The sequence below is a fragment of the Rhincodon typus genome, chromosome 2, assembly GCF_021869965.1.
Source record: "Rhincodon typus isolate 14 chromosome 2, sRhiTyp1.1, whole genome shotgun sequence".
NCBI classification, from domain to species: domain Eukaryota; kingdom Metazoa; phylum Chordata; class Chondrichthyes; order Orectolobiformes; family Rhincodontidae; genus Rhincodon; species Rhincodon typus.
The window spans coordinates 127,067,224-127,094,458 of record NC_063333.1 but is presented as its reverse complement, the minus strand read 5'-3'; the positions used below and the strand labels follow the sequence as shown (position 1 = coordinate 127,094,458).

General features: G+C 41.1%; 1 protein-coding gene across 2 annotated transcripts in view; it reads right to left on the bottom strand.

Moving 5' to 3' along the window:
• The window catches only part of ctnnd2a (catenin (cadherin-associated protein), delta 2a), a 459,985-nt gene that overhangs the window by 273,526 nt on the left and 159,224 nt on the right, over positions 1-27,235 (bottom strand). For both annotated transcript variants that reach the window (XM_048615969.1, XM_048615976.1), the window contains exons 4-8: positions 14,424-14,458; positions 13,833-13,949; positions 13,272-13,456; positions 9,215-9,758; positions 3,227-3,421 (exon numbers count right to left, since the gene is read on the bottom strand). In XM_048615969.1, the coding sequence (XP_048471926.1) occupies positions 3,227-3,421; positions 9,215-9,758; positions 13,272-13,456; positions 13,833-13,949; positions 14,424-14,458 (1,076 nt within the window). The remainder of the gene's footprint in view (positions 1-3,226; positions 3,422-9,214; positions 9,759-13,271; positions 13,457-13,832; positions 13,950-14,423; positions 14,459-27,235) is intronic.

Genomic DNA, 27,235 nt, shown 5'->3' with positions numbered 1-27,235 from the left:
ACAAATGACATTACCACTACACTATCAATTTCCCACTTATTCCTGCTCTTTTTCCTGATCCCACTCCCATCTGGGTCCCCATGTCCAGTCTTGCCTTACACCACATCTTATTCAATTTGCCTATTCATTCTCCTGCTCCAGAGCACATAATTACCCTGCTATATTGTCTACCCTAAAAGTGTGGCTTCCACTGTTCCTTGTTTCCCTTGACCCTATCATTAAGATTCTCCCGTTTGCTAGTTTCCTTTTTTCATTGATTGGGATTTGTCCCTAACAATCACATCCCTTAAGTTTCATTCCACATAACCAACATTCTCTTGGACATTGAGTGAAGTCCCTGATGAGTTAATTTCTGGTTGTCTGAAACTGTCAGGTTGGCATCAGGCAGCAGTGTGGCTGCCTTATTTAAGCAGGCTTGTTGACAGGGTCAAACTTCACCACTTCCACTGTGAGTGTCTGAAAAAATAGCTTGGTTATGAAGGAGCCAAGCTAATGATGAAGTTTACTGTCACTGGAGTCTGAAGGAAGAAATCCACACAGCCAGCCACATGTTTCATACACATAGCTGAGTTCATGGATGCACGTTTCCCACTTTTGGAAGCTTGGGGTAGACCTGAATGATTCCACCTGTCATTTCACATTTACGTTGTGAAGAAGTCAAATCAATCAGGAATTTTCTTTCCTTGTTTCTTCAGAGCATAAAGACAGATCATAGACCTTTTAAATGACGCTGAAAGTAATTTTTGTTAGATGAGTATATCCAGAGATATGGAGCTAAGGCAGGTATATGCAGTTGGATACAAACTAGCCATGAAACTTCCTCCATAAACCATCTCACTTCTCCTTCCTCCTTTAAAATGCTCCTCAAAACCTATCTTTTTGATCAAGCTTTCATCCTAATATCTCCTTCTTTGGTTCAAGTTCAATTTCTGCCTTTTTACTTTCCTGTGAAATGCCTTGGGCCATTAAAATGTATTTAATTTCTTTTGCTGCTATAAACCATCACATGGTTCTGATAGACATGAACAGTGATTTGATGATTGAATGATCAAATTTTTGATTGCCTTTTTGGCCTGAAAATTCTGTGCGAAGCTGTTTCTAAACAACAACAGCAAATTTTACTCAGCATCTACTATAATTGAGAGAAGGTCATCTCGCTCAGCTTAGTGCACACGAGCCAGTAGTAATATCGGTGTGAGAACAAGCAAGACACAACACATAACTGAATCATCTCTACTTCAGATTGTTATCTCTCCAAGTTTTGTCTCGGAGACTCCAGGAATTGAAGATTAATCTCCAGGACAATTCCAAGCAACCAAGGGAGAAAAATTATAGTGTATTAAAAAAATTGTGTGTTTTTTGAAGAATCATTGTGAACACATTTTGCTGAGTTGTTATCAGTTTGCATGACTGATGTGGGAAAGCAAAGTTTTGCAAAACCAATCATGGAGGATCATGGAAGCGTGATCCTTGGGTGTGGATGGTGATGTGATAAATGCTCCAGGATGAGTTAGTGGATTCAAACTGGACTAAAATAATGGCTCTGTGAAATAAATGGTGACCAATATCAGCAGTTATAGGATTTGGACTATTAATTCCCTGATATATTAGGTCAGAATCACTGAATCATGGAATCCCTATCACGTGGAAGCAGGCCATTCAGATCATCAAGCCCACACCAACTCCCTGAATAGCATCCTACCCTGACCCATCCCCCTACCCTAACCCTGTAACTCTGCGTTTCCCATGGCTAATCCAGGTAGAGGTGCTGGCGTTGGACTGGGGTGGACCCCCCAAAGTCAGAAGTCACATGACACCAGGTTATAGTCCAACAGATCTATTTGAAATCACAAGCTTCTGAAGCACTGCTCCTTCATTAGTCCACCCAAACTACACATCCCTGGACACTTTGGGCAAGTTAGCATGGCCAAACCACGTAACGTGCACATCTTTGGACTAAGACGACTTTGGAGAAGTAAATGGGCTTTGAGGCAGTGCTGAATAATAATGGCTTTAAAGACAAAATACATTTGACTCTCACTGCATTTTTTTGACGGCAATAAAATAACACTTTCATGCTAATTTGTTATTTTTCTGAAAGCTATTCCAACTGCCACACCCATGGAAGCTGAAAAGTCCCAAATGAAGTCATAGAACAAGCTGCTTATATTTCCTGCTCATTAATTCAACTAAAACTAAACCATAACTCAAATTTCACCAGCAGCAGCTTTTGAAAATAACTTGATGATCCAGAATAAATGTTTATCCACCAATAGGTGTGCTACTAGGGGCCTGGTTTCAGCATCTACAGGACAATAAGTAACAGTGATTGCCATTCCTTGCACACTCTACCTGTCCTCTCCAATGGTTAAAAATAATAGTGTTGCTATTTGTAGAAGTGCTGGGGAGTCCTTCCTGGTGTCCAGGCCAATACTTATCCCTCAGTCAACATCATGATGACAAATGATGGAAAACAGCCCCGGCCTATTCAGCCTCTCCCTAGAACTCAAACCCTCCAGTCCTGGCAACATCCTTGTAAAACTTTTCTGCGGAGGGGCATGAACAGGGTGAATCATGAGGGGCATGGATAAGGTGAACAGCCAAGGTCTTCTTCATAGGATGGGGGAGACCAAAAGTATCCAGCATAGGTTTAAGGTGAGAGGAGAAAGATTTAAAAAGGACCTAAGCGGTAACTTTTTCATGCAGAGTGTGGTGCCTCTATGGAATGAGCTGCCAGAGGAAGTGGTGGAGGCTGACACAATTACAACATTTCAAAGACATCTGGATGGGTACATGAATAGGAAAGGTTTAGACACATGTGGGCCAAATGCTGACAAATGGGACTAGGACAGATTGGGATCAGACAAGTTGGGCCGAAGGGTCTCTTTCCATGCTATATAACTCTAAATGATACTGTCATTGTCTTGGTACTGATGGTGGGACCTTGCTGCATATAAATTCATTTTCTACAGCATGATAGAACTTCACACTTCAAAACTACTGAATTTGTTATGATGTGCTTTGGAATGTCCTGAGGTCAGCAAGGATGCATTGTCAGTGCAAGCTCATGCTTTTGTTTTAGGTGTGGGCTTTTCATTAAGAGCTGTGATGTATGTTAACGCTTTGGAGAGGGGCAGGAGCATCAGGTGTATAACTTATCAAAATACAGTGCGTGATAGAGTCCAGCTCGGTGACAAGTACGACAGCTTTATATACGTCACTGTACCTGTACTAGTGCGATATGTTCCTGCAAATGATGCCTGCAGCGGGTCTCCTTGGCTTTGACTTAGGCTCCTCAAAGGAGGCTTTTGATAGACTCTATCCTCGTATATGGGGTTGATGTGGTGCTCTGGAGACTGCAGCGGGCGCAGGTCTGGGCCCAGGTGGCTGTGTTGGCTGCTGTAGGAGGCACGGGAACTGGCTGTGGTGCACGAGAGAAAACAACACTTTGAGAGCTCAAGACCCACAGTCAATATAAACAGAAAATAAAAAGCTGACAAGATTCTGAGCCTGCACAGCTCTTTGATGGATGTGAGACCAAGGTCCCATTCTTCACTTTGTTAGGAAATAAGAGAGCAATCCTAAAATAGTGGCAGCGTGGGGGTGGGGTGGGGTGGGAATGGTGATGTCAGTCCAACCTGCTCAGGAGTTATCTGGCAAAATTGAAAAAGTCCCTGGATTTACACGGCACCCAATTCTACCCTCCACTGGAGTCTGTGGCCAGCATGGATTATTTGACATGTGATTCATAGCACTGGAACAAAATCAACTGGAATGAAACGGACACTTGTGACATAAGCCACAACATGAAAAGCAGATTCATGCCATTCACTAGTAGGTGCCATGGAGTACCCAGAAAGAGCTTGGCCTCTGAAAGACTGACTTGAGCCATGCTGTAATAGGAAGCAAGCAAACGGATGGCATGCTGTGCCAACCAAGAGGCAAGCAGAATCTGGTAAACCAGTTGTCACGATGCTGCTCTGGTGGACCCCCTTAAGGCGAATTGAGGGAGCAGTAATTGAGGAAACATGAAAAGAAGCCAGACGGTCATATTTTTGAGGAATACCTGTACCAGGGGAGGGAGAAGACAAAACAAATTAGAGCAGTACACTTCTGAAACGCTTGGCAGAATGGAGGTGGGAGCAAATCAATTGATTAAATTAGTAATAACTGATTACATCACAAAGAGACTGGGCAATGTGCTCGGTGTAGAAAATCAACAAAGAGGCAGGAAGAAAGCAAGTAGCTGTATGTATGCAAAGGGCATTGCAGGGCAGAGTTGAGTGAGTTAATCCATTTGCATCACAGCTGACCTGGCAGGCTTGATATGGGAAGTATTCGGTTCGATTATGATGAGCACAACGTTGAACAATGTTTGAAGCATAAACACTTTAAGCCATTAAAAGTATCTCCTTTTCATTTGAAAGCTATGTATGGATACCTACATACATACGTACAGGTGGTGTGTGAGTAAATATACATCTGCACGGTAAAATGTAGACGAGAGAAGAAGCGAGACAGAAACATGTGTGAGATACTGCACAGACAAAATTGAGAATGCACATGTGCACATAAAAGATAACTTGCATGTACATGTGAGGGAAATAAAAGAATAGAATTTACACATCTGGCACTTTGTATGTATATTTGAGAGAGATAATTGGTGTGGGCGTGTTTGATAATATACGTGCAAGAACAAGAAAACGTCTGCTTCTATATCAGTAATTATGTCTGTATTTAATCTTCTATTGGCAATATTGGTTAGATGGATTAATATCAAAGTATTAGGGTCGACTTATGCATGATAGCACTGGAACAGTCTGCAGAAGCACAGCAGCTCCAGTCATGGTAATGCATATTTTGGATGGAGTAAATTGAATTGCACTCCAGGCTCTGACAAAAACAAATTTGTGCAAATAATTATTTTCTTGGACTGAAGCACTACTTTCGAAGGATGCTTGGGTGCAATGTAGATGCAATAGTGAGCATTAGAGAACAGCTCTGACCCTGATATGAACTCTGAGCAAGGTCATTTCATACTAACCGGTGAAGGAGGCTCCCAGTTGCTATGATTGAGCTGTACATATAACAAATATCTCAAATTAATGGCTCAATTCCATGGCCTTGACTCAGAGATAGAGGTGAGAGTAAAAGGCTAATACAGCTACAGTGCTCCTTAAAGCAGTATTTTGCATTAGAGGTGACAATGAGATACAACCAGTAGTAATTAGCTCAAATGAATCAAGCTATTGTCTTGAACTTTTCCTGTTCTGTTCAGCTTTCTGTTTTGCAATCTTCCTTCTCCAGGAAACGGGAGGATCAGTGGAGTTTCCTGGATTTTTTATGACAGGCTATTTTCGTCATGTCTGTTCTAGTGTTCTGTAACCAAAAAGATACCTCAGCAGAGAAACGGTAAGATTTACCCATGGAAAGGCTGGAATACATATATGGCATTTCATGAACATTGAATATCCTAAAATGCCATACAGCCAGACAAAGTGCTTTGGAAATGTGCTCGTTGCTGTAAAGTAAGATCAGTGGTTCTGGCATTTGACTGTTAAGGTGTTATTTTGTAGGTCACAGTGGCAGAATGCTTTCAGAGACACAGGAATGTTTGGAACAGGAATAAGACACTCAATTCCCATTTATGTTTGATCTGCTACTTAATTAAGCCATTGTCGAGCTGCACCTCAACTCCATTTTCCACATCACTGATACCCTTACCGAATAAATTTTCCCCATCATTTTGAAGTTCAGATTCCAGACTTCTGTTACTGTTGTATTGATAAGTGATTCCTGATTCCACTGGTGAAAGAGTCTAACTCAAATTTTAAAATTATGCTCCCTTGTTCTTAATCTCTTATCCATCCTACTGCCATTCCAAACTGATTGATCTGGTCAGTCCTCAATCCTCTAAACTTAAGGAAATACAAGACAATTTTATAGAAACTGTCCACATAAATTAATCCTGCAAAACCCTCCGTTATCATCCTAGCAGAACTCCTTCTCTCCCGAGGACTCCAAAGCTGAATGCAAAAATTATTATTTTGAGTTTCTCAATATGAAGTATGTTTCTCTAAGGTTAAAGGATAGTGAACAAGCATCATCTATATTGGCTTGGACAAGGCTCAATTCTGAGTGAATGGTTGAAACAACTGTCCACAAGGTAATAAAAGTTTGATTGGAAAAGTAGAATTTTCATTTGTTGAACTTGCCATCCCCTCGCCCTCCGCAACGACTCTGTGCCTGTTGATAGAGACATAGTCTTACGAGTCATACAGCACGGAAACAGACCCTTAGGACCAACTAGTCCATGCTGACCATAATCCCAAATTAAACTAGTCCCACCCACCTATACTTAGTCCATACATCCCTCCAAACATTTCTTATTCATGTACTTATCTAAATGTCTCTAAAACGTTGCAACTGAACCCGCAGCCAACACTTCCTCTAGAAATTCATTCCACACACGAACTACTCTCTGAATAAAAAAAAGCTCTTATGTCTTTTCTAAATCTTTTTCCTCACGCCTTAAAAATAGTCCTGAAATCCCCCACCCTACGGTAAAGAAACCTGCCATTGTCTATAGTCCTCATTATTTTATAAACCTCTATAAGGTTACTTCTCAACCTCCTATACTCCAGTGAAAAAAGTCCCAGCCTATCCAGCCTCTCCTTATAACTCACATCCTGATGTTGAAAGGCTGCAGCAGCTTTTTTGGGGGGTCATGTGGCCTTCTCCTGATAATATTTTCTATGTCGGTAGCTTAATGCTGAAGGTAGAGATAACAAGGTGTAGAGCTGGATGAACACAGCAGGCCAAGCAGCATCAGAGGAGCAGGAAGGCTGCTTGGCCTGCTGTGTTCATCCAGTTCTACACCTTGTTATCTCAGATTCTCCAGCATCTGCAGTTCCTGTTATCTCTTAATGCTGAAGGTAAGTGAGTAAAGAAAAGTATTTTAGACAGATGTGTGAATAAAGCGCTTGCTAATGTTTTGAAAAATTTGTTTTGAGCTGCTAAGTGCCTATTCTTTCGTCCCTGGCACAGACATTCATCACCAACATAGTTGGGCATCAAGGTTTTCATCTTGCTCCTATGCCATTAAGTGTTGCTACTCTGCACATAGATCAGTCCTGGATGACAATATGAATCAACTACTCTTCCCACAGTGACATACTTCATTGTTCTTCCAAATCTCTCCCTCCCATATCCTAACTCACAACCATATTCCACTCATCTGTCACCACTGTGCTACATTGGTTCTCGGTCTTGGAATGACTTGATTTTCTGGTTAAATCCATCTAGGGCTTTGCACTTCCCTATTGCTGTAAACTTCTTCAGATGGTCTTAAGGAGTAACTTTGGGGGAGCAGAGATAGTGTGGTGGAAAGTATTAGGGAGGGAATTCAAGAGGTTAGAGCTTGGGCAGCTGAAAACAGGCTCAATGATAGCACAGCAATGAATGTGGAGATGGAGAAGCTAAGCAGAAAAATTAAAATTAAGAGGTTATTCCCAATTACCAACATAACCCTCCACCACCAAACCCCTCCCCCCAGCACCTTCTAACCATTTCTACCACCTCACAGAACATAGCACAGGAGCTGTGACTCTGCACAACCTAATCAAACACAACCTTAATCTGCAACTGCTGCAACATTGTAACCAAATGTGATGAATATCAATCATGTCAAAGCATTTTTAATTTGGAAAGCTGTATAAAAAATTCCTTTCTGGATTCAATTGAAAGACAAACATAACTGACTCAGTAACAATAAAATAACATTTCTGACTTTTACATTAATATTGTTAATCACCTAAGGCACCTAAGACTTTTGCAGAACATTCTGCACAACAGCTCCTTTGGCAGCCATGGTGGGAAGGTTCACCAAATGTAGTTTTTAGAATTACCATTCTGGATTATGCCAAAGACACTGTTCTTAAAAGCAACTTTTGTTTGCTACATATAAGTAAAATATATAGTACTGACCTTTACAGGACAGGAACAGGTCTGTGCTCAATGTTTATGCTCTACACAGGTTTTCTCCATTTCTATTTACTTTATCTAACCCAATCAACATGTCCTTCTATTTCTTTCTCCTTCATGCTTATTTAACTCTTATTTAAATGCATGCACATGCTACCCCATGCTGTTATGAATGCTATGTTGCATTTTTGGTAATAACAGTGAGAAACTAGCTTACTCATTGGAATCTAACTGTCTGTATGGGAAGGTAAACAAGCGGATTTAGTGGTATAAATCATTAAAATGTGCAGCAATGGCAAACAAAGCCATAAGAAGTGCAAACATGGCATTGTGGTTTGTTTCAAGAGGAAAATATTCCAAAGAAGTTATGCTTTATCATTTAAAACTTAGGTTATACCAAATATGGTCTCTACATTACAAAGAAGATATCGAAACATTTCAGAAAACAGCAAGTAGATTTACAAAGATGTCACCAGAATGGAGAAGTTACAACTAATTGTCAGGAAATACTGGAACTGATTTCTCAAGAAAGGACCAAGAGATAGCCCACAAGGAAAAAACAGAATCACAGATTATAGCAGTTTAAGTAGGCCATTCACCCTGTTCCATCATTCAATATGGTCCTGACTGATTGTCTACCTCAAAACCATTTACCTGCATCCTCCTCAATATCCCTTTCAACTTTAATACCTAGAAATTTATTCATTTCTTTCTTAAATGTATTGAGTGACCTCACCATTTTCTTTGCACTGGGATCTTTTAAATTATGATAGAATAAAGATTAAGAAGATGTTTCTATCTGGCAAGGGGGTATTATGTAAAGACAGCCACCAATAAATCTGCAATGTAAAACTCTGTGTAATATGTAAATCACCTCAACCATCCCATAAGATACTAAGTTGCACATTCTTATCACTCAAGGGAGTAAATTAGTTTCCCCCAAATTCATGAGAGTGGCTATCTTATAAACATGGTCTTTAGTTTTACATTCCACCACAAGTGGAAAGATCTTCTCTGTGACTATTCTATTGAATCCCTCAATAATTGTAAACATCTAATATCCCTCGACAGAAAACAGCCACAATCAGTCCAGCTTTTCCAGACTGATGGACGGCCTCAGTTCTGATAGCAATCTTGTAAATCCTCCCTGCATTGTCTCCAATATCCTTTCTCCGAAACAGCGAAACATCTATCGTGATGATAAAGGTGCCCATCTGCCAAACTGAATTACCTGCCAGACTGCCAGGCCTCTGGAGAGTAGAGCGCTCGTACAGGTCCTGCGGGTGTTTGCCGTATGGATCAGATGGATGACCGAGGCGTTTGGTGGGCGAGAGTGTGGCATAGCTGGGCTGGACTGAGCTGGCCTGGTGCGCGGGCGAGGTGGCGGCAATGGCTGGGGGCGAGGGAGACAGGGCTGCCGAGGACACCACGATGTTGACCGGGGAGCTGGTGCTGTAGGACTTGGAGAGCCGGCTGGGGGACGCCATTTGCTTGGGGGAGGCAAGCCGCTGAGTGCTGTAGACACTGCTTTCCGCAGCCGAGCCCGCTCGCTGGAGCTTCGGTGGTGAGCCTGTCCGCTGGAGGGACATGGGAGAGCTCACCCTCTGAGCCGGAAGTGTGGCACTGACATAGTAGACTGAAGATGGGTGCTGAGAGTCGGGCAGGCGGAACGCACTCCCCTGGCTTGGCACAAAAGCCTCCCTTGACTGCGATGCAGAGTGGGATGGGGAACTGTCTGACCCTGAAGTACGACTGTTGTCACCAACTCGGTTAGCCTGGAGCAGAGGGGGACAGACAAATTTTACTTTAGAGGGTGGCATGTTGAGTCAAAGTTACAACAAATGCTGGCATTTATATGGCACCTTTAGCAGCGCAAAACATTCCAAGGCACATCGTCAAATAGAAATTTGACACAGTTATTCAAAGGAACACCTTAAAGGACATGAGACAGGCTTGGGTAGAGAATTCTAAGTCTTAGGACCTAGGCACTTGAAGTACAATCACAGAATCTCTACGGTGTGGAAGCAGGCCATTTGGCCCATCGAGTCCACACAGACCCTCCAATCAGCATCCCACTCTGACCACCCCCCACCCTAACCCTATAACCCTACATTTCCCATGGCTAATCCACCTAGGCTGAACATCCCTGGACACTGTGGGCAATTTAGTATGGCCAATCCACCTAACCTGCACATCTACGGATGGTGGGAAGAAACTGGAGCACCCGGAGGAAGCGCACACAGAAACGGGGAGAATGAGCAAACTCCACACAGATTGTCACCCGAGGGTAGAATCGAACCCAGGTCCCTGGCATTGTGAGGCAGCAGTACTAACCACTGAGCCACTGTGCTCTGTAGCTGGGACATGTGCGAGAGGTCAAATTTGAGGAGTGGAATCTTGGAAGATGGAGGTGACTACAGAGATGGTGAGAAGCAAAGCCATGGAGGGTTTTGACTACAAGGATGAGACTGGCAAATTCAAGACACGACCAGTACAAAATCCACTGTAGGTTGTTAAACCAGAGGTGATAGTTCAACAAGACTTGATGCAAGTATAAGGACAACAGATTTCCAAAAGAGCTGAAAAGTTACGGAGGGTTGATTTACACAGTAAAACATCTCCAGGCACTTTGCAGTTAAGCAGTCAGACTAAAACTGACACCAAGACATAAAATGAGGTATTAAACAATGGAATAAGGCAAGTTTTAAGGAGAATTTTAAAAAGACAGAGAAGTGGAGAGATTTACGGAGGAATTCCAGAACTAAGATTGAAGAAGGCACAGAGAAAATGTTGGGGCGAAGGAAGTGGGGGAAAAGTAAGAGGAAAATGTTGGAGTGTTGCAGAACTTATACAGGAGGTAAATAATTGAGAAAAATCAGTGTGCTATGATCTCTGCTTGGGAGAATGAAGAGCTTTCCTTTTACCTTCCTGGGAGAGTTTTCCAGTCTCCTGTGATAATGCAAACTTCTGTTGCTCACTGTGAAGTTTTGGCCAGCCTGCTAGAAATTTCAATCACATTCTGGATCCTGGGCTCTGTATATTCTCTTTTGGGTTAGGTAGAATAATACATATACTGTTCTCAGTACATGCTGATGTATATCAGCCAATGCAAAGGCAATCCCCCAGCATTATTTACCCTGGCATCTCCATCAATTAAAGCTTGATCTCCTGAACTCTGGTATGAGTGACCAGGCAGAAAAATCATAGGTAGTTAAAAACAACTTTTTTTGAAATTTCCTTTTATCACGTTTGTTCATTAATTATGAAAACCCTGGAAATGGGGGGAAAGAAAAAGACTTTGGCTGGTTGGATCAGCTGGAGGTTTAACTCTCTTTAAGTTATCTTTCTTTATTTTTTATTTTACTTTAAGTTAATGAGAACAGTGCCAATGCATGGCAACAGTATAATCTTTTAGAGGTGGGCACGATAGCGTTTTTTAAGATGTTTCTAGACAGATACATGAATGGGCAGGGAGCAGAGGGATACAGATCCTTGGAAAATAGGCGACAGGTTTAGATAGAGGATCTGGATCAGCGCAGGCTTGGAAGGCCGAAGGGCCTGTTCCTCTGTTGTAATTTTCTTCGTTCTTTTCATTATATTTTATATTGAGCGGTACGGTGACTCAGTGGTTAGCACTGCTGCCTCACAGCACCAGGGACCTGGGCTCAATTCAAGCCTCGGGCAACTGTCTGTGTGGAGTTTGCACGTTCTCCTTGTCTCTGTGTCAGTTTCTGCCAGGTGCTCCGGTTTCCTCTCACAGTCTAAAGATGTGCAGATTAGGTGGATTGGCCACACTAAATTGTCCATTGTGTCCAGGGATGTGTAGGTTAGATGTGTTGGCATGGGAAATGCAGGGCTACAGGGTTAGGGTACAGGAGTAAGTATGGGTATGATGCTCTTCACAGAGTCGGTATAGACTTGTTGGGCCGAATGGCCTGTTTCCACACTGTCAGGCTTCTATGAATATTGAATACATGTGACAATAAATGATTCGATTCAATTCAATTCAGAAGGTTATATGGAACACCTAGCTTAGTGACTCGATCAGCAATCTAGAGGTTTCAACTAACCAGTTCTTTTTCTTTATTCATTTGCAGGATGAGGGCATCGCTTTTAGCCAGCACTTTTTGCCCACCCCTAATTGCCCAGAGGGCAGTTGAGAGTCGACCACGTTGCTGTGGATCTGGAATCACATGTAGACCAGACCAGGTAAGGATGGCAGTTTCCTTCCCTAAAGGACATTAGCGAACCAGATGGGTTTTTCCTGACAATTGGCAACAGATTCACGGTCATCGTTCGACCCTTAATTCCAGACATTTATTGAATTCAAATTCCACCATCTGCCACAGCGGGATTTGAACCCAGGTCCCCAGAATGTTATCTGGCTCTTTGGATTAACAGTCCAGCGATAATACCTTTAGGCCATTGCCTCCCCACTATTATCCTTTAGGGAACGAAATCTGCCATCTTTTTAGTGTTCACAATAATGCACTTAATGCTTAATTGCCCTCCAAACAGCCTAATAAGCTACTCAGTTGCAACAATGTTCTACAAAAATGTCCGTCCAACAGCAATTGATTGTACTCACACAATGTAGATTGCAGCAGTTCAGGAAGGCAGCTCACCATCACCTTAAGGGCAATTAAGGATTGACATTAAGTGCTGGCCCACAGCTCATAGAGTATGCCTAAGAACAATTAGTAGCCCTACAGCTTCTAAGATGTTAAACATTAAACCCTTTAATACCTGCACCAGTTATGAACAGGAGGTCTGAATGCCTCAACTGCCCAGTTGTCTGCTATGGCTCAATAGTAGAACTCTTGTATCATAGTCTGAGGGCCGAGGGTTCACGTTCCACTCCAATAATTTCTACACAGGTCTAGGCTGGGAGTCTGACGGAGGACTGATGGAGACTGGCACTATCAGAGATGCCATGATGTTTGAGATTTAGCCTGAGGTGTAGCCTGCCCTTTCAGACAAAAACAAAATCCTATGGCACTGTTTTGAAGAAAAACAGAAGAGTTATTTATTCCTCAAGCAACACAACTGGAAAAGATTACCTAGTTGTTGATCTCAATCCTGTTTTGGGAGCTAGTCATGCACAAATCAGTCTCCACAATTCCTACAATACAAGAGGGCAAATTACTCATGAAATACTTTGGAAGTTGAAAGTGCTTTGGGATGTGTGGGAGGTTGAGAAAGGTGCCAGCTAAATGCCAAGTTCTTTTTTTTTCCTCCTGTGCTTTCTTCTAAAGTGCTCATTCTCCTTACAGACTTATACTGTGTACCTGGCTGTAGTTATGACCACCGACGCCTGCTCCAATCTGACCACTGGAGGTCCTCCCAGAGAGCTGCGATGTGTTCGAGTCACCTCGGGAGAGGGTCTGGTTGCTATGGTAACTGCCGGAGTACTGGTAGGACCCTTCTGGATTGGCATTAATGTGTGAGGCACTCTGGGAGAGAGGGTTCGATCCTGCGCAAAGAATTATTTGACAGCATACAGTCAACAGACTTGTCACTGAAGCAGAGAAGACGTTAATTAGTTAATAAGTCTTTTGTCTAGCCAATGTAATTTGAAGCTTGCGGCCTTTCAGGAATGTGACCATAGCAGCTCCCTAAGTGAATGAGCTGATGGTAAGCATTTCATTCAACTACCCAAATTGTAATGAGGTAAACAAAAAATAACAAAAGAACCGCGGATGCCGGAAATCAGAAACAAAAACGCAACTGCTGGAAAAATTCAGCAGGTCTGGCAGCATCTGTGGAGAGAAAGCAGAATTAAAGTTTTGGGTCAAGTGACCCTTCTTCAGAACAGCAATTAGCTAAATATTAAATCAAATTACTCTTACTTTCAGTTGAAGTGTATTCGTGATGGTCCAGTATTCCAGACTCTTGAAGGGACCTCAAGCAGGAGTCCACTAGCTCCAAGCCACTGGCAATTTCATCATCCGCACTTTTCTGTGCATCTGAGGTATGCATGCATACGATTCAAAAGAAGGTAGAGAACAGGGGAGCAATTAATGTACTGTTAGCCTGACCAACTCTGAAGAAAGCTGAAAGAATTCCTGCTTTTGTCTCCGAGAAATTACTGCAGCATTTATCCTTTCAAACACTATCTAAAAATAAATGGCACCCAGGCACATCATTAGTTGGCACTGGTGCCCAATTAGTGTCAGTTTTTCAGTCACAATTTGAGAAGCTGCCAATGGAACAGTCCCAGTGCAAGAGGCTGCAGTGTTCTGTTTCCCTTGCAATCTCCTTTAGCTCCAAGCTAACCTTGGGTAGCTAATCTGCACTGATGTAGCAAGGAATGCCAACCAACACTTCACATCTTACAATCGCCATCCATTAAGAGGGGGAAGTTGGGTGGGGAAGCCAGGCAGGTTCTCAACATTTAACCCCTTCAAGGGAAGAATATTAAAAAGAAAAAGTGAATTTACCTTGTATGTGCCAGCGAAAGGAATCCTCTGTTGAACTGCAAGAATACAAAGAGAAAAATTATATAAATCAGCATGTGCAAACTGTTATATCATTTAACGTCCTTCATTATAAATAGCAAGCCAGCTCATGGACACAATAGTACAACAACTTACATTTGAATAGTATCTTAATGCAGTACAAGGTCCTAAAGTACGTGATTTGACAAAATTTAACACATAGAGAGATATTGAGATAGACGACTAACAACTGGGTTCGAGATAGTTTTTAACGAGCCTATTAAAGGATGAGGAGGATATACTGAGGCAAAGAGGTTAAGGGAGAGAATTTCAGAGCTAAGCTTTTTGGTTGCTGAAGGCATGGCTGTCTATGGTGGAACAATGAAAATCATGGATGTATAGGAAGTCAGAACTGGTGCAGCGCTGAGATCTTTCCAGCTCATAGCATTGGTGAAGGTGGGGTGAGGCCACAGAAAGATGCAAGAACAGGTTTGAGAATTTAAAATTGATTTAAAACTGATTGAGAATCAATCTGGATTTTATTTTTCTTCTAGATGTTCTAACTTTCTCCATCCTGCTTCCTGTAGATTTCCCCATGAGTACAAGTTACCCCACAGTATGCTGACCTACTTGCCAGCTGAGTGGTAGAAGGCTGTGTGACTGCTAGGTCATTGCAGCCTAAGCTAATCTGGCCTTCACTCATTGTGCATAACTCCAGCAGAGTTTGCAGGATATTTATACTGGATGCAGGAACAGGAAGCCAAGTCTGCTTCATCCTCATTACTCCCATTTGCAACATCCCCTGATACAACCTGATCATTCACAAAACAAAAGTGAAAATTCAATGCAAACTGGGAATCAACCTCCCAGTCCACAGTGCTCAGCTGCCCACTGGATAAACTTGCTGAGGCATTGGTTTAGCTGTCAATAAAATCATGAAGAAGCCTCTATAATCGCCATCATGAATGTTCATCTCTCTGACCCTCTTTGAAACAGAAACTAACTCATCATGAGTACAGAGATATTTAGAAATAATTAAACACAAATCCTCCTGGATTACTCTTGGTTTTTTTTTAAATCAACTTGTTCCAACAATGTATTGACACATCTCTGGAATAGGTGGAACCTGAACCCAGGCCTTCAGGCCGAGAGATGGGGATACTACCACTGCACCACAAAACCCCTCAAAACGGGAACACATATCTCACCGTGATGCAAATGTAGATAAATGGAGAAACTCAGCGGGTCTTACAGCATCTGTGGGCGGAGAAAGAGTTAACGTTTCGAATCCAGTACCAAAACCAATCTTTCTCAGACAATCTTGCCCTCACATAAGGATATTGAAACTTTTGTGATATTTCTGCCCAGATTTGAACATGGAAGTCCTTTTGCATACAGTGCAAGTGTGATATCTTCTGCACCACCAAAACAAAGCTCCTGGATCACTCTTTTGTGGGTGTAGCATGACTTTGTTTGAACTGCAAGCCAGTCGTACATCTCTTTCATTAGCTTTTATTTCCATTGAATTTGACTGATCAATTAGGTTTGTTTTGTTCATTAAAAATATTTCAACAAAATCCTGTGTCTTGGGCTTTAATGCTGCTCTCCAGAACCCATTGCACTTAGAACTGCGCTTCCATTCTGATCTTGAATACTGTCCCATACTGGAACCCTCTCTTCTTCACTCCCAGTGTTGACATTTTCTGTATGGTCAGTTCTGCTCACTGCTCCTTAAATGCAAACTGTCTTCAGCATTTGTGATTACAAGAGGGGTAAATATTCATCTTAAATGAAATTAAAGCCAAGCAAATTTTCTAGTTGATGACCCATTCATTCTTTTAGTGCATTCATGTCCTCCATTCTCTGACAGTAATAGCAAGTATTTCTCTCCTGGATGTTTTCACTTACCAGTGCCGCTTTGCCATTGCTTGCTTCCACATTTCCTTGCTATGATGCGTTTATACTGAAGTAGTGTTGGAACTGTCTCACTGTCTTTGATTGACATACTATCTGCAATTTTATCCTTTTCAGTTCAATCAAATGATCTTATTTTAGAGAACATAGCAATCCTACTGTGTTTCATTTCATCAGTATGGATTGGATTTTAAGTTACATGCTTTGTCTCAATGCAGTCTGAAAGAACCGCCTATGTTGCAGTTATCCTCGCTACAAATGTCCAGCAGAGAACATAGTCTGTAGCACTTACAGTATATGCCTCTGTGCTAATGCAATTTGCCACTTTACACAGTTGTTGAATGAACCTGCTTGAAGTCTCAATTTAAGCTGATTGAACCTCCCTGAAGGCCCGACTTTGCTGAAGACCTTGAAAACCTGACTGGAAATCAACACAGCCTTTAAACTGCTGGGACTAAACTGCAAAACAAAGTTGGCATATTTAAGTGGCATCTTTGTGACCAATTCTTATGGCGCTGGCAAAAGTTGATATTCGCAGCCATAAATGCGAACATGTCAGGGACTCTAATGTTCAAATGTTTCAAGGATGTGGTTTTGTCTGTGTTTTTGCTGTTAAACCCTGCCACATTTGGAAACCTTCACATAGATCGCTGATAAGCTCATAATCTGCACAGAGAGAAGCTGCAGACCTGTAATCACAGTGGATGTCAAAAAACTGAAACTTGTGTCAAATCTTCAACTTGCACTATCATTACCATTCCAAGAGTGTTCTAGATCGTGGCATAAAATTCAAAACCCTATGGCATCATTGACTTCACCAGCATTATATAACCAGCAGGTTCTGTCAAGAAATCTGACAATTGCGTTGATTTCCGTTGGGTAAGGTAAAAATTCATATTCCAAGGCTACATCTGTTTATTCAGAAATTGAGAGGCTAATGTGATGCATTAATAACAAGTACACATCAACATGGATGGCCATTCAGCTCTCGTTGCCTACTAAATCCTACAGGATCAGGCCAGTGATCTGTAAGCAAACTTGCAGCACAACAGCTCACGAAAGGGAATATGCTGCAGCGTTGAAAATTGATGATAATAAATACATGTTGGCTGTTTCTCATATTGTGCATCAATATTTTTCAAATCTACAGATTAAAAGCTTAGGAGGAATCCCTTTCCTTCTCTTGTGTAAGCAACAAATTTGACAATAAGGATTTTAAGGCAAACTTCATGCAGGGCCTGACTGAGAGACCATGAAAAACTTGCCTGAGCTGAATGATTTGCCCTTGAAAGCAACTATAAAGCAAGTAGCTCCACTGCTTTTTGTCATTTATGTAAACGATTTGTATGGGAATATAGGAGGTGTGGTTAGTAAGTTTGCAGATGACACCAAAATTGGAGGTGTAGTGGACAGTGAAAAAGGCTACCTCAGAGTACAACAGGACCTTGATCAGATGGGCCGAGGAGTGGCAGATAGAGCTTAATCTAGACAAATGTGAGAGCGACATTTTGGAAAGGAAAATCAGGGCAGGACTTATACACTTAATGGTAAGGTCCTGGGGGGTGTTGCAGGTTCATAGTTCCTTGAAAGTGGAGTTGCAGGTAGACAGGATAGTGAAGAAGGTGTTTGATATGCTTGCTTCTATTGGTTAGTGCATTCAGCATAGGAGTTGGGAGGTCATGTTGTGGCTATACAGCACATTGGTTAGGCTACTTTTGGAATACTGTGTTCAGTTCTGATCTCCTTGCTATAGGAAAGATGTCATGAAACTTGAAAGGGTTCAGAAAGGATTTACAAGGATATTGCCAGGGTTGGAGGGGTTGAGCTAAAGGGAGAGGGTGAATAGGCTGGGGCTGTTTTCTTTGGACTGTTGGAAGCTGAGGGGTGACCTTATAGAAGTTTACAAAATCATGAGGGTCATGGATAGGGTGAATAGTCAAGGTCTTTTCCCAGGGTAGGGGAGTCCAAAACTAGACGACATAGGTTTAAGGTGAGAAGGGGAAAGATTTAAAAGGGACCTAAGGGGCAACTTTTTCAGGCAGAGGGTGTTGTGTGTATACAATGAACTGCCAGAGGAAGTGATGAAGGCAGGTACAATAAGAATATTTAAAAGGCATCTGGATGGGTATATGAATAGGAAGGGTTTTACAGGGATATGAGCCAAATGTTGGTAAATGGGACTAGATTAATTTAGGATATCTGGTTGGCATGGACAAGTTGGTTCGAACGGTCTGTTTCCATGGTGTACATCTCTATGACTCTATAACACCTTTTAAATGGAACTCAAACTGAGCAGAATGAAAAATTTCCAAGCTGAGGATAGTGTATGAGTTTATATTGAAGGTTCACACTGTGTGAGCAAACATTGTAGAGATGCTCAAAGGAGCTGCAAACAATTGGATGTAATAACCTTAAACGGCCATTCAGCCCTTGTTTTCCACATTAAACTGAAAAGTAACAGAGAGGTACTAAAGAAAATCATCTCAGCCTGTAACCCAGACTGGTGCCAGGACTGTGTTTCACTGACTTTCTTTTCTTCCTTTTCCACCCATGGTATTTGTGTCATTTTATTTTTGTATGCAAATATGAATTTTTAAAAGGGACAGAATGTCAGATATTGTGAGCTTTAAATTAGTAATTTGCATTTGTCATCTGTTAAAAATGATCAGTTCGCAATAAATAGTTGGTTTCTTGTTAAGCTTGGTGACCTAATGAGTGTTTTCTTTTAACCTGGGTTTTGCATTCAGGTAGTTAGGGGCTTTGGATAGTTTGATGAAACGTTCATATTTGTGATGACTGCAGGAATGCTGGAGCTGGATTTCCATTGCATTATTCAAGCGGGTTGTGACATAATTTGAGAGCTTTTCTGGAATATTTTGGAACAGAACAGGTTGGGTGTGGAGTTTGTAAGTGATAAAGAATAAAAGGAAACACCAAGTGTCCCTGACCATCAGAGAAACACTCACTGAGATTTGCTTTAAACAGCTGTAACTGAATTAGTCCTTTTCTTACAAGCTGCCATTTCCATTTTCCTACAGCAACCATCCCTAAATGTGTGCAGATATTGCTGTGCAATGGTGAGGTTCTCTGAACGAGTGATTTGATATTACAGAGGCTATTGGTAGTACATGGAGAACCAAAGCTGCCATGACAGTTTCCGGCAATGCACAGGTAGGAAATGAGATCAAAAGTTTGAGATTTCCTGTGAGAGACTACATTAAATGACTGTTCTGTGTTTCTTAGGGCTGGTTTACATGAGGTTACAAAGAAACCTCCATCAACATTGACCATAGAGGTAAAAACACTTTTTTATATTCCATTAGATTTGATGTATTGTTGTCACATCAACTGAGATGCAGTGAAAAGTGTTTTGCATGCTCTATAGGCAGATCGTGATGTACAAACAGCATTAGGTCACAGAATGGAGTGACAGAATGTAGTATTACAACTGCAGAGAAGGTGCACAACATAGGAACTGCTGGATGTAGAAGGACTAATAATCTAGTTCATCTTCTACCATTCTGTAGGTGGCATGATATATTAATTGCGTAGTTGTTGACAACATCATGGCGGCCTGTCTCTTACCAATAAGTCCATAAGAGACTGAGACACAAGGGTGCAGTGGGCTGATTCCTTCCAGCTCTAGAAAATAGCCTTTTAAAGCAGGCAAGGCCTTATGCGGAGCAGTTGGATATGTGCCCAAGTCCTGGTTGTAGTAATCGCAATCAGTTAATACACTTTCACCCATACATGACTATTGATAAAACATGAGAAAGAGATTTTCCAAACTCGGGAAGATTAGGAAGTTTAGTGTATTTTTTTCTTTGCTTCCTCTGGTTAATGGGCTTACATTGAGTCTAAGCAACACTTAATTCTAACCATAATCCAACATCACTAAGTCTGTTTGGACAGTACTTAAGCAACCATTCAGCTGGGTAGTAAACATAGATGTATCCACAGGTGGCCACGAATGCACAGGTACAATTGTAATGTTACACGTAAATCTTGAGAGCCAGAACAACCATTCTCAATGCAACTTATTTGCATGCTGTATGTCCACAGTTTCACATAAATTACAGGTTAGATACATTAGTGATAGTGTCACTATTCTTGCTATTGCATTTAAAGTTTTGTTTTTAAAAATCTACTTCAAGAAAGCTTGACATAACCAGTGTGAAGGGATATATAATACAGGAAAACATTTGATGCAGATTTCAATGGGCCAAATGCCCTCCTTCTGTGGTTTAAGTCCCTGATTCTAATCCAAAATGTACCAATTAACACACAATGAGTTAAGCAACTTGAAAATTCAGGGTCGAGATGAGGGAGGAGCTAGGAAAATAAATGTTTTTGGAGGTCCTAGCCTGCGTGGAGATTTATTCACCCAGATTTTTTAAAACACAGATATAAGTAACAACTTCAACAGAATAACACACATTGTCCTGCTGTGTTTTGTCCAAGGAATTTTCTCACTTTGACAGCTTTGTAAAATACATCATTCAGCTGATCTTATTGCTATTCATCATAACCAATCTGCTGAGGTGATTGTCTAGCTTATGCCTACCATTTCCCAGTATCTTACATTTCAACAGTGACATGTAGCAATTTAAAATTTTCCATGGCCTTGCCCAGCCCTATCACTCTAATCTCCCTCAGCTCCAACCCTCAGAAATTTCTGCTCACCTGCACAGCTCTGAAGTTCATTGATATATCATTGACAGTCATACCTTTAAACGCCTCGGTTCTGACTTCTGACCTAATTTTAAGACTCTTCTTGAACCTACCATATCCTACCCTAATATCTTATGTGACTTGGTGTCAAATCTTTGTTTGACAATGTTCCTGTGAAGCAGTTTCGAACATTTTGATACATGAAAGGTACTATTTAAAGGCAAATTATTTAGAAGGGAGCACGCATAAGTAACAGAAAATGAATGAGCAGAGGCAAGTACTAATGGACTGCCAAGTGAACTCCCAAATCCAGTATTCCTTCAGACACTGAGCCATGGTATTCGGATCTGATGTGGCCTGCGTTTCATACAGCAATTTTACAGTGTGTCAAGCTCTGCCAAAGGTTACAGGTGAATTTGGCCAGATCAATACACCTACCTAACTGTAGGCCAGCTGGTCAATCCAGCATGTACTGCAGTGGAATACACATCGATCAAAACCCTTAAGACAGATTTAAGTACAATGGCAATCAGCGCTCTCAGGTGGAAATGCATTGCCCACAATTTGATCTGCAGAATCAGTGGTTATAGTTGTAAATATTTTCTCATCAACCTGTTCAGAGATGTTATTCCTGAGCAGGTGGGATTTCAACCCAGAACTACTATACAGAGCGGGAGGCCCATGCTCAAAATTGTGCTTTTTCTATTTTGTTACATTTGGCAAACCTTGGCACAAGAGGTGCAGTTGCAAATGAACATAAAGGCCACAAGGTAAGGCAAAATAAAACAAAAGGAAACCAGTACAGACATAAGCATAATGCAACAATGGCTCTATCCTGCAAGAGAAAAAGCATTGCAAAGGTGAGTGTGATTTCAAGGCAGGAATCATTTTATATGCAGCATAGTAAGGAGACACGGTGTTCTTCTGCTCTGATAACAGGTTTTAGTGACTATAGCTTAATATTTTAGAAACATAACAAGGTGAGTATGCCTGCTTATCTTCTCCTCCCATATCATTCCTGATGACATGTTCATGGCTTTGAGTTTTGAAAAAAGGGGCCGAAGGCCACTGTATCTGGTAACATGCAGCCTGTTCACTTAAGTAGGTTCACCAATGCGCATTTCATAATTTAACTGTACAAAATGTGGTTAAATGCAGTCATGGCAATGATTCTAGCATATAACATTAAACTGGAAACATCTCTGGCAGCGGCAAAGCCTGGTGATCAGGATATTGACACAATATCTAATCAGACAGCTGCAGGTTGAAGTTGGATGGCTGCCTGCAGCAATTGGAATGAGTTCTCAGCTACGTAGTTAGTCAAAACAACAAGGTATGGACTTCCAGCCAAGAGCTTAGAAGGACCATTATCAACATTCAAACAGATGATCACCATCTGGCCTGTGCTGTCAACTCTATGGACATAATGGTGCCGTTAACTATGGGACAGAAAGTCACGGTACTTCTTCAGTGTGGTGTAGAATGATACCAATGGCATGGATTTAATCACTAGGCTGGTTGTGGTAATTCTTGGAGCCTGCAATGATGTGGAATTGTGCTGCTCAAGCTAAATAAGCAGGTGCCTCTCTTTTGCAGAGACAGATGCCTCTAGCCTCTTTGAAAACTATTGCTAATTGTCATAATTTCCTTTAATGGGGCTGGGGGAGATTTTGTCAGTGTATACTATTGTAGCCAAACTCTGTACATAGGGGGCAAGTTCGGTTTAATCTGTTGAGCACATCTTCATCTCTCATAAGCAAATAAATCAAAATGAACTGCTCTTGTGGTGTTGGGGTAGTATCCCTACCTTTGAGCCAGAAGGCCTGGGTTCAAGTCCCACCTGTTCCAGAGGTGTGTTAGACTACTTCTGAACATTTTGTTTAAAAATATCTACAACGCACCATGCAGTCTTTTAACTCCTGTGCAGGTTCTACAAGCTCCTCTTGTAACTGAAGGAGGCCCATTGTATGCGGCGGCTCTTCGAAAAAACTATCCAATTGGTCCCATTTCCCCATCACTTTGGAAATTTTGCTTTTTTAAGGTTACTGTTACTTCTGCTTCAATCCCATTCAGATCATCATAGCTGGTTGTAGTTCAAAAAGTCAGCTTGTCACCCCTCCTGCTCTTTCGCTCATGATCTTACACTGATGTGCTCTGGTTACCGACTTTCCTATCAGACAGGCCATTTTCTCCACAATGCCGTCAAAGTTGTTCTTTATCAATCTCTACTAGAAAGGGAACAATCCCAGAGCTTTGCAGAGTATTCACAACACTGAAGCAGGCCAGTTAGTACAACTAGTCCATGCTGGGGATTATGTTCCACACAGCCTACTCCCATCCTTCTTTGTCTAACCCCATTAACACAGCTTTCCATTAATTTCTCCTTCATGTGTTCACGCTGCTTTGCCTTACATGCATGTACAAGTGTCACATCTGTGCAGCTTCTCTGGTCTCCATACAGCTGAAGTTTATGTTTAATTTGAGGTGAATTTCACCTTCATACTTAGATAAATTCACTAATTATTCCAATTTCTTTGAAAAAAAAAGGCTTCAGCTTTACAGTCCACCTCCAAATGAAATTAATTTGATATCACAGAGGCTGATGGGTGATTGACTGTGAATTCACAGAAAGTAGTTTATTGCTTTTGTCGACAGGGCTTTTGAGAGAAGGACTTGCAACCAGTGAGAACAAAGAAATCATATATTAATAAAGTTCCAGACTTTTGAACATGCAGGTGCGTATGTCATTGAAAAAAAAACCTCAGGAAATAAGTTTTCAACTTGAGTAGAAAATCCCATTTATCTTGGCTGGATCCTGAACTGCGCTTGATACGGTAGATTCATCAAGTGAAAGGTCAATTTCATAAAGGTAACCAAGGTAACGGTACACATATGAATCAAATTCAAAATGAGGCCAACATTTAGCGAATCCACATTTTACAAAAAAAAAACAATTCATTCTCCAAGTTGCAAGGAAATGGTTTAAAGGAGCTGAAAACGTTCATGCACCTGAGTGTTTAATGGCTGCCATACGTGACTTGACACAATTCTCCCAGAAAGTAATTAAACTTTTTCCCTTTATACTTCCTAGATTCCCCATGCACATTGTCTTTCAGGTTTCGCTACCTATTTCTGCTGCAGAACTGTTGGGTAAAAATGTACCATGTATCAATAAAAACCTGAAAAGTCTGATGATATTTTGGTAAAGCAATAGAATCTTGCAGGACATTAACACTAGCTGATACTGTCTAATGACACACTGCAACTCAAGTGGCAGCTGGGATTCGGAAAGGTGTATTAATACCAAATTTAAACAATTAAAAAAATTTTTTAAAATTTCTGGATTATCAGTGTTGAACAACCTGGACCACAGAAGGAGGAAGAATTAATCTCTGCAGGATGTTTGGATTCCACTTGGCTTTTCAAATGGATTACATCTACCAACTACAGAAAGCAGCAATGTAACAGAAATGTCAGGCAGCTCCAAGTTTTCTAACATTCCATCTTGGATGTATATCATTTTCCACAGCCACTACTGCGTTATATTAGCAAGCACTGCAGGCCTTGGCATGGGAGGAATGCCAGTTTTTCCCTTCAGGTGGTGTACTGGTGACAACACATGTTCATCAAAACCGTAAAATGGGAACAAAGTAAACACACAAAACCCAAATTTCTGGTTCCTGGTTGCCCATCAGTATTGTTACAGAATTACGGTAGTATGAATAAGCAAAGAGTGGGACAGTTCTAAAATGTTTTGGCCAGCCATTGCTGGTTAAAGATGCCATTCATCTCTAAAACGCTATTTTTAAATCACTTTCTTGAAGAAGTACTCTGGTAGCTTGTAGCAAATTTAAAAACATCTCAACCTTCCTAAAACCTCAATTGCTGTAAAGTGCAGACATTAGCTTTTCCAGCCTTACCAGTGTTTCAAAGTTCTAAACGATACGTCAGATCTTCTGTGTATCATTTCATATTCCAGTACATTACGGATTTTATATTTTATACAATACTTTGTATTTTTAAAACTGAACAAAAAACTGCAAAAGATGCCCACCCTGGGTCACCTACATTGTGGTAGGTCTAACAAAGGAACAAAAGGAACACACCAGATTTCGCTTGTATCAATGCCTTTCTCAAAACAATCCAAAATGGTAATTCTGAATCGAATAGGTAATTCAAACACGAAGGAAGGTCTGAATTTTCTCTCCTAGGTCACAGCGCAGTTTGAACATTTCCCACCTTCGCAATCCTGACTTGGGAAAAGTGCCCCAGAAGTTGAAATTTTCAAGGCCAGGTGGCCGTGTTCTCTGACAGTCAGTGCAGGCAACCCCAGAATGAATATCGAGTCTTTCAGATGAAGAGGCAGGCTGGGCAGAAGGCTTGAGTTGGTGCACTGGCACTGTCAAGTTTATTAAAAAAAGTCATATAACCACCTTCCAACACTCACCGGACTCGTTGCCTATGTTATCCATACCCATTAATACCAATCTATGTGACCTCGTGTCTGTACCTAGCCAATCATGGCACCTCATAACCTTCACGCTAACCTATGACACCCTGCTCATCCAATGGTCCCTTATAGCAGCAATTTATGAGCCTATGCTCTCCTTCATTAATCCTCATTACTCTCTATTACCAATGATGTCCTCCACATACCAACCTTTGCCCTTACACCTACCATACCAACTCATGTGTGTCCACTATGGATGAACTTCAGAACCCATGTTGATGCAAAACAAAATAAAGTGCTAAGTTAGTATTGTAGAATATTTCAAAAAATCTCATTCATAAAAATCCATTCATTGTACACTCCTTCAACTACGCAATCCATTATAAGAACAAACGTTCTTTCAAATGCCGAATTCCTTGTCAACAGTAAATAGTTGGATGTTTAGACCAACTTCAAAGAGCCTATAACCACTTGGAGCTGTCAATCAAACTGAAATATGGCAGACATCTGACTGTGATAATGGAATGTTGTGAAAATCAGAAATTTAGCACGATCTCGTAAAAATTTCAGGCTTGTGTCTAAGAAGAAGAGTGAAATAATAAACAGCTGTTTAAGTGAAACTCCAAATGGCTTTTCTTCCAAATATTTAAAGAGCAGGGGATTTAAATGTCTTGACAGCCTTGCAGTTGCATTTGACAGTTTAACATTTTAACAAACCAAAATGCATCTGATCTCTCTCAAGAGGGTGTCTGACTCCTCCCAAAGCCTACCTTACCATCCCAAAGATATCCTTAAATCATATCTAAAAGAGTTACTGTACCTCTCCAAAGGAATCCGCAAAGTTCAAACTTGTTCCAAACAGGTCTACTATACATACATCATGTTTTACACTTGTAGGTCATGAAAATCAGACATGGGTTGAGGCAGTTGTTGGTTTATAGTGGTGGCTGCTTTTGCAAATACACGCGTTTGAAGCACAACCTACTTTCATTCTCGGCCCATCAAGATTGCAGGTGTTGTGTTCAGGGACAGAGCTTGTGGATGTCAGCCACCTCCACTATTTTCACAATGGTGGAGAGGCCAAGAGACTGACTATCTCCAACTCTTGATAACAACACAGGGTGACAGACAGGTCAACTTTTGGATAAAAGACTCTGAACCTGTGAAAGTTACATGACAAGACAGCCATGTTTGATGTCTGTTCCTAAAAATCATGAGAAACTACTGGTTGATAAAGATACTTTCACCAAAAACCAATGAAACAGTTTAATGAGAATAATTCATTTTACCAGACTTTCACTTTATTACTTCCATCTAAGGAACAATAGGTCTGCCACAAAACAGAACTAAGATAATTATAAGTTGCATCCATGTTATTTTATCCTCATTTTTATCTTTGAGTGAGTGCATGTGAGAGATGAGTGAATGAAATCTCACTTATTAAAGTTTATCATAATAAATATTTTTCTTTATTTTATACCTCATAGAAAGCATGCAAAAGGTATTATTTAATTGGGACACACTGGTAGCAAATAAAGACACACCTTGAACATACAAATATTGATCATGATAGTACAGAGGAACATATGAATTCAGTCCATGACTATTCCTTTTTACAAAGCAAGGCTATTTGAATTTCGCACCACTGTAAAGCTTCTGCTTTCAATTTTACTAAGTTGTCTGGCAACTTCTGTGAGGTACAAAATCAAAGTTGCTGGAAAAGCTCATCAGGTCTGGCAGCATCTGTGAAGGAAAAAAGAGTTAACGTTTCGGGTCTGGT